At 35.6% G+C, this 8,516-nt stretch overlaps 1 protein-coding gene across 6 annotated transcripts; it reads right to left on the reverse strand.

Moving 5' to 3' along the window:
* Positions 1-634: 634 nt before the first annotated feature.
* Positions 635-7,432, reverse strand: LOC129573219 (uncharacterized). 6 transcript variants are annotated; one of them, XM_055453547.1, is made up of 8 exons: positions 7,021-7,432; positions 3,446-3,628; positions 2,630-3,344; positions 2,280-2,532; positions 1,910-2,067; positions 1,560-1,812; positions 1,352-1,476; positions 635-905 (listed from the first exon to the last, which is right to left on the reverse strand). In XM_055453547.1, the coding sequence occupies exons 3-8, from the start codon at positions 2,795-2,797 to the stop codon at positions 825-827; spliced, it is 1,038 nt and encodes a 345-aa protein (XP_055309522.1). In that variant the 5' UTR covers positions 2,798-3,344; positions 3,446-3,628; positions 7,021-7,432; the 3' UTR covers positions 635-824. The 6 variants fall into 6 exon arrangements, with proteins under 6 accessions (XP_055309522.1, XP_055309521.1, XP_055309520.1 ...); XM_055453546.1 differs by having other exon boundaries at positions 6,799-7,432; XM_055453545.1 differs by having other exon boundaries at positions 635-908; positions 6,799-7,432.
* Positions 7,433-8,516: the final 1,084 nt, after the last annotated feature.

Here is an 8,516-nt window from a genome sequence, read left to right on the forward strand (position 1 = left end):
AATATTACCAAGGCATTACGATATTCAACTGATTCTAAAAAATACTCATGTGTCGTTTATGCAATCGTAAATATTCGAATTTATTGAAGTCAATAAATAGTCATGACCTTTTCAGGGAATTGCAACGCAGTTTTCGCTTTGAGGAAGAAATTTTAAGATTAAACTCTCCAAACGAATGAGAAAGACAAAAAGAAGTGAGGTGAAAATACAAAGGTAAAAGAACAACAACAACAACGAACGGACTGATGTATTGTAGAATAGTTGTATAGTCCCTGCACTGGTAGTACATTTTTATCATAGCGTGTTCAACTTTTAAATTATTTAATTACGACTGCATTCAGTTGGTGAATCTCGTTCGATTTTGTGAGCTTATCGTGTCGAAGTGTAAATATCGACATATTAATCAATGAAAATCGAATTATGTAGTTGAAACTATTCAGACCAATAAAAAAATGTATAAATCATTGAAACAGCACAGTAACAGCAACAGCAGAAGTTAATGTTTAATGTGTAGAAGTAATCGAAAGGTACAAACCTGTGGAATTTCCTTGCCCTATTTTCTTACCTTTCAAGTAAGCTATGATTCTCTTCTCCTGTTAGTGCTCAAAAACTAAAATGAAAGGAAACTAGCATCTTTTCTGTGTTTTTTCATGTATTCTTCGTTATCATATATCAATATTTAATAGTAACAGAATAAAACATTACATTCTGTAAAGGAAAAAATGGGTGAGATTCATTCTAAGGTTATTTAAACTGTAAATATTTGAATGGATTTGTCATAAATGCAACGACTCATAAATATTATAATCTATAAGATAAAATTTTTACTTATAAGCATAATGTTTCCTTTTTCCAACAAGTTTATCTCTCATTCCAAGAATGTGAACCGATAGTTCGATCCAACGCTGCTATGTAAAAAAATAGATATAATAGATAATATAGAAAATTTAAATATTTGATAACATTGGAAAAGCACTAAGCTATGTGCCAGCCGAAATATTTCCAAAAAATTTCAAGATTTCAAAACTGATGAACAAATAAAATTATAGGAGAATTGTATATACATTTTATTCAAATTATAAAAATCAAAAATGCAACAACAGCAAACAACAACAACAATGCAGAAACAATTTTCTTAGAAAAAAGCAACAGGAATCCAAAAATCAACCAATTTATAAACAATTATGATGCAATCGAATAAAAATATGATAGTGCAGAAGATGCGATCAGATATACAACAACAAAAGCTACAATAATCGATATTGCCGTACCAATAGAGAACTGATTCGCCGAAACAATAATTAAAGCAAGAAAAAAAAAGTATTACCCCTACAACTAATTTGAAGCATACCTGCACTTTAGAGCCAATTATTCTTTCCCAAAATGATTTAAGTCTTTTACCTCGAATGTCAAGAGGTACTATGTAATCGATTTTCAGCACTCGGTTCACGGCATCCGGACCACCTTGAATGAAACCTGTTGGGGAGCACAGACAAGAAAATGAATTCATTGAAATGCCTAGAACATTGAAAACGAAAAATATATTCGGATCTACGAACCAGCTGCGATGGTTTCATTGATCAATTGTTCCAAATCAGAATCAACCTTGACATTCAAACGTGCACGTAGGTCTTCATACGGAATGCATTTATTACCAAAAGCCATTTTCACGATGGTAAGATGTTTCAATTTATTTTCCATGGCATCACTCAATACGATGTAATTGCCTCGGTTTGCCATGTACTCTTTGTATGTATCATACGCAAACAGTTGCAATGTGTGCAAATAGTTGGTGTGCGCTGTATTTTTCAACTGAAAAATATTTACAAAAAATAATCAAATGAAATGAAATAAAAATGGAATCCGTCTTGATAAACGAGAATAAAACAATTGAATTAGTAAAATTCACCTTGCGAACATTTGGATGTGCCAATAGAGTGGTAAAATCACAGACGTTCAATTTTCCGAGTGCATTTTCGATCATTTGAACGCCTATATTTTCAACACTGATCACATAATCTATTCTCAGCTCTCGCTTCATGGCATCTGAACTACCTTGAATGAGACCTATTGAAGAGCACAGACAAGAAAATGAATTCATTGAAATGATCCCGAGTGAAAAAAGATGTTAGAAAAATATTCAGTGCACTGATTTTTTTTTCAATACACTGAATTTTTTTTTTCAGTGCACTGAATCTCGAATTTTCGATTTCAGTGGGTCATTTTTCCCACTCGGGATTCGATCATTAAAAACTAAAAAATTATTCTGAATTACTAACCAGCTGCGATGGTTTCATTGATCAATTGTTCCAAATCAGAATCAACATTGACATTCAAACGTGCACATAGGTCTTCATAAGGAATGCAGGTATTACGAATAGCCATTCTTTCGATGGTAAGATGTTTCAATTTATTTTCCATGGCATCACTCAATTCGATGTAATTGCCTCGGTTTGCCAGGTACTCTTTGTATGTACCATACGCAAACAGATGCAATGTGTGCAAATAGTTGGTGTGCGCTGTATTTTTCAACTGAAAAATATTTACAAAAAATAATCAAATGAAATGAAATAAAAATGGAATCCGTCTTGATAAACGAGAATAAAACAATTGAATTAGTAAAATTCACCTTGCGAACATTTGGATGTACCAACAGATTGGCGAAATTATAAACGTTTGGGCCTTCCAGTGCATTTTTGATGCTGGTCAAGAAATCAGGAACTTCAGGCTGCATCTGAGACGCTTCCAATGAACTGTATGTAAGTGATTCGCTCGCGCCATTTTTTGCATTTTCCATTTTTGTGTGTTTTTTTCTCACTCGTTTAGAAAATTTTATTCGACAGCAAAAACACAAATTTTATAATCAAACTAAACCGAACTAAAAACGTGATTGTTGTATTCGTCGTTTCTTTTGGAAAATCGGCTAGAAAATGTTGATTCACAGCAAAAAGAAATAAAGAACAAATTTATGTTGTAAATTGAACCAAATGTTGTATCTAAACAAATGTCACTTTGCGCATTTTTTTTCTTATTTCGCTGCAAATTGAAGTGCGTTCAATGCTACATCAGAATATGGACAATGGATACGGTTAATGCGACGGTTGAAATGTTGTAAAATCAAATCTATTTGTTTAAATAGACAAAACAAAAAAGAAAAATGATGAATTTGTTTTTATTTTTCTGAAATAATTTGTGGAATAAATGATGGATGCGCGGCTTGAGTCCATTTATTTTTGTAGTACGATAGACGTTGTGAGCTATTGAATCCGCATTTCTCTTTCATTTCCTTACAAAGATTCAAGTCCAATTCAGCATATAACATTCCATCTTGGATGCGAGACAAACTGTAGATTGTTTTATTAAAAATATCGGAAAAAATTCAAATTAGTGTGCTAACTAAGAAAAAGTTGAGAAACGTGAATGAAAATATCAACAATCAACATACCTTTGTTCTACTGCCGTCTGGTGCTGTTATAAACGTTGATCCAAAACATGGACCGAATACCTTCTCTACACCTGAATTCAAAGTGATTTTTTCAATTCCAACACGATTTAGGGCCACTGTATAGTAACTATGATCAAAGGCAGCACTTCTTATTTCAATGGGCCACCAATGCTCGTTGACAACCTGCAATTGAAAAAAAATTCTCGATAGCAATTTGAACACAGTAAAATGAACCAAATCAATAATATATATAAACGATGACACAAAAGATTGAAAACCGTTGTTGCTGGATTGAACAAAATTTCAGCCCCATTCATTGCATGCAAAATCCAATTTTGTGGATGATGTCGATCAAAGCATATTGTCACGCCAATTCAGCCGAAGGTTGTGTCAAACACTCGCTGACCAGTTGTTCCTTGTGTGTAATATTCACATTCACCATTGAGGCTGAGTCCAAATGCTCGGCTATAAAATTTATAGCCGGCTAGAAAAATTCAAATCCGTCTTTCGCCGTATGTAGTGGGTTTGTTATATCAGGTTATTTATTTCTAAGCTATTGCAAGCCACTGGACCCAAATCCACCAATAGTTTGAGGCATTTGTCGCTGTTATGACAATTTTCATTTTCTAGCCGGCTAGAATTTTTTTTTTCGTTTTTTTCGCATTTTTTGGGGAAATTTTAGTCGGATGAAATGAATTAGGACAAATAATGACGATTTGCATCAAAAACCGCAATAATTTCACAGATATTTTTGATTTTTTTTGGAAAAAATTGAGTTTTTTGAAATTGTTTTTTTGGACTTTTTTTAAATTTTTTTTTGGAAAATTTCATTCGAATGGAATATATTAGGGCATAAAAAGCGGTTTCACATCGAAAATTTTCGATTTTTTGTAATTTTTTCGCGAAAAGTTTGAAGTCCTTTAATTTCTCAACTACTCAAAATAGAGCAACAGTGTCTGAAGCAACTTTTTAGTACTCCTCAAGACCTTTGCATACCATGTTCTAAAAGTACTAAAAGAGTTCTAAAAATGTACTAAAAAGTACTAAATGTTGCAAACCCTTTGTATGGCTGTGGTTGACTCTGGGCGATGGATTTACTGTACGAAATCATGTTAAACGTACAGTATTGGACCGTGATATACCCTACTGAGCGTTACCTAGCTGTTATATTAATATTTGAATAGAAAACTTATCGCATATCTTCTATCAATTTCAAGTTTTTTTTTCTATTCAAATATTAATATGATTGGATTCGCTCGATTTCATCGCATCGTTAATTTGCAAATAGTTAAAGGGAGTGAGAGCCAAAAAGTGGTAGCAGTAGCAGCAGCAGTACAAATGTCATGGCTACATTTTTCGCTGTTAGTGTGGAGGTGGTGTGTGAGTGTTCATTGTGTGTGAAAATACTTTGTCGTCGACACAAATGAAATTTATTGAGTTTGCCAACTAGGTAAAACATATATACATAATACCGAACAGCGATGCAAACGCACACACACACACACCGTCCGATCCGATCCGATCCGATCGACACAACGGTTTTTGAATAAAAGACCGTATTTATATACACTAGACACTAATAGCAATCACGGTACTTGAGCCGAAAATGTGTTGTATGTTCAATGTTCATGCACTCGCTCTCATGAATCATGATATATTAGAGATCGAAGTTGAAAAAGCATCGACAGAGTTCCATAAATATTAACGCCATTCCGTGTGTGTGTGTGTATAAGTCGCTTTTTTCCCTCTTCTCTCACTCTCTCTTTTGAATTCGTTCATATCGAGTAGAAATCGCATTGCTATGGACTATTTAGGCTATTGTTTATGTTCTCAAAACCATTTAGATAAACTAAAGCTTCTCTGTCGCTGTCTCTTTGTGTATGGAATGGGACATGAAGGCAATGGAGAAAAAGCAAAACAACGAACTTTTGTATCAACTGTCTAGCTTTTTGGTGGTATGTTTTCACCCATAGAAATTGTTCGGTGTGCTACTGCCGCCGCCGCGTGCGTTTTCTCTTTGTGTATACATATATACGTATCACAAAACATAATTACGATAATTCATTAGAAAAGGTGTTGTTTTCCACTGTGTGTTCCGTTTTTCATTATGGCGAGAGAGCGAGAGAGAGAGAGAGAGAGAGAGAGAGAGAGAGAGAGAGAGAGAGAGAGAGTTCAGTTCGGTTGCATGGACAAACGAATGGACGAATGGATGGCTTGGTCGGGTGGTGAGAGTTGTTTGTTTTTCTTTGTTGCTTGTGTGCCGTGCCGATAAGATTCATTTTGCCAACTTTCCTAATAAAAAATGGACAATTTCGTGCACTGAATATACAGTTCGCCAGTTCAGTGAACAATGAAAATCAGTGAGTGTATGTCAGTGGTTACTATCATTTTCTTTTGGTCTTTTTCTCGGCTCTTTCTCACTCACTCTCTTGCACTCTGTTTTTTCCCTTTTCGCACATTTCTATTCTTCCTCTGTTTCATTTCAACTGCTGTGCATTGTGCTTGCTCCCCGCGCGTGCCTTCGATCTCATTCTCACTCGCCTCATACACTGGGTTGTACATCGTGCATTTTTATCTGGCAGTCATCTGTACACGCATTTCATTACCCATTCGATTGTGGGTTGTTGAAGTTGTCAGTGGTGTCGTTTTTTTCGGGGAGCGGTCGCCGAACGGTTTTATATTTTATTATTTCGAGCACATAAACTCGCTTCGCTTGATTCTTCTTTTTTCGCCTCGGTTTCTTCCTCTTTCTCACACGCACACACTCCCCCTTTCTCTCTCTCTCTCTCTCTCTCTCTCTCTCACATACTCGCCCTTTCTATCTGTCTTGCCACTATTTCCTAGCTCTCTCTCGTCCTCCTCCTTCACATGCAACATAAATCATTGACTGATGAATGAATCAATCAAATAAACTAATATTTCATAGAAATGTCCAAACTTTTGTTTTCTAAATCATTTTTTTCCTTTGCTCATTGCCCAAACAAAAATCTCTTTGCTCAGGCATAATTGTACAACAATGGGCTTAGGGTTTCTTTCGACTAAATAATAGTAAGAGGAAAAAAGTGCAACTTTCATTTCGTCTGGCATGTTTTCATGCTTTGCATTCGGTCAATTCATTCATCTTTTATTGCACTTTCTTGTTGCTCGTTAATTTTTTTCTCTGCTTTTACTCTATCTCTCTCCATGGCTTTTTCTCGTTTTCAAATATATTTAATAAATTATTTTCATTTAGAATGCACAAAACTATGGCGATTCACACACAAGCACACACACACACACACACACACACACATACACTTAAGTCTCATTCAGTCACTCTTCTCTCGCTCACGCTCACTTGGTCGCTCACTCACTTGATGTCGAAACCCAAATATGCATTCCACACGGGGTCGATGTGATCTTTTGCTATATTGTTTTTTTTTTCTCCTGCTCACAACTTAATTTCATTTCCATTTCTTGGTTTCGTTCATTTGTTGTTGTTTCTCTTAATTCTCTCCGTTTGTAATTTGTTTTTTTCTTTTACAACGAAATACACACGATAAATATTTTTTTTCGTGAAAATTAAACTGGCTTACACTTCGTTCTTTCTTCTGTAATTTTTTTTGTCAGTTCCAAAAGTAAAATTTGACGTGAATTTTTTTTTCCGTTTCTGTTTCTACACCAACATTTTCCGATGTTTGTCCTTTTTTCTCCAAAACCAAAAACAGACCGAAAAAAAAACCAAACAACAATAAAACTCACTGAACAAAAGTCGATTTGTATAGAGTATGTGTGTGGGTTCTGTTTTATTTTTTTTTTCGTTGGTTCTTGCCCAATGAAAGATAGATTGTTTATTCGATTTTCATTTTTCGACGCATCTCCCCGTTGAATATTTTTTTAAGACGTATATATATACACACTGAACTGAGGGTAGTACACGTTGTGGGAAAATCATTATGCACACGACCGAAAAGCACGTCTTTTCATAGAAACATTTAACCTCGAACTGAAAATTGTTATGTATAGGAGGATGGAAATAACATTGAAACGTACGAAAAAAACAACAACCCCACAGAGAAATGTTTGAATTAGTGTGACAAGGAAAAGCACAATCTACACACAAACACCATTGCAATTGGACGAATCGAATTTCACGTATACGTGAAGCGAGCAGGCAAGCAAGCACGAGAGATTGAGTAAAAGGCGAATAGAAGAAGAAGATTGTATGGCACCACTAATCAAAATGAAAAGACTCATACAAACACGGATATGCGAACACACATCCATAGAACTGTGTACAGACTGCACGGAGAGAATGGACGATGAATACAATACTCACACATTAATGACGAAAGAAAATACCATACACACGAAATATAACGAAGAATATGGCCGCCAATATGAAAAATCCTTCGGACATGAATACAAAAACATGCACAGGTACGCACACGCACACGCTCTCCACCACTTTGATGGAGGGAAGTGTTCAAGTCTCGTATACATACATAGGTCCGCATGAAATTGCGTTGTAACATGACATACCGACCAGTACAAGCACAACCACGACACACAGCCACAGCAGCAAAGCACCAAATCGTCATGTGCGCGCTTGTGTATGTGTCGATGGTTGCCACACATCAGGGTTCAAAATAACTTGTAGCCTGCTTGGTGAAAGCGTCACACAGAGCTTTTTCTTCGCCGCTTACTCGGTACATTGTTCAACTGATATGTAGTTGTGCCGATGTTGAATTTATGCTGTTCGATATATTTATCGAGAAAAGCGTTCTAATTAAAATTCGGCTGGAAATTGGACATTTAACGGCAAACGAAAAAAAACCCGTTCTTTTTTTTCCGAAATGGTGAGAGAATGGGTGAGCTGAGTGTTGATTAGCTGCTATTTTCGACCCTGACTTCAATCAATTGCAAAACGCAGCTCCACATTCCATGGCACCTACCAATTTTTTTCTCTGCGTTTTATCTGAACAATACGACAAAATCACCGTCATGGTTTTTTCTTCTCTCTGTTCGTTCGTATGAGTGTGGTTTTGTGGAGATAAGATGTTTTTGTCACGAAACGTGCAAGAGTGAGTCT

The sequence above is a fragment of the Sitodiplosis mosellana genome, unplaced genomic scaffold, assembly GCF_009176505.1.
Source record: "Sitodiplosis mosellana isolate CC-2019 unplaced genomic scaffold, AAFC_SMos_1.0 Smas_scaffold_6021, whole genome shotgun sequence".
NCBI classification, from domain to species: Eukaryota; Metazoa; Arthropoda; class Insecta; order Diptera; family Cecidomyiidae; genus Sitodiplosis; species Sitodiplosis mosellana.

Excerpts from the sequence above, each read along its gene's own strand:
- LOC129573219 (XM_055453541.1), bottom strand. The coding sequence starts at position 2,797 with ATGGAAAATGCAAAAAATGGCGCGAGCGAATCACTTACATACAGTTCA. Across the intron at positions 2,533-2,629 it reads TACATCCAAATGTTCGCAAG|TTGAAAAATACAGCGCACAC; the intron begins GTGAATTTTACT and ends AATATTTTTCAG. Across the intron at positions 2,068-2,279 it reads CAATGAAACCATCGCAGCTG|GTCTCATTCAAGGTAGTTCA; the intron begins GTTAGTAATTCA and ends GCTCTTCAATAG.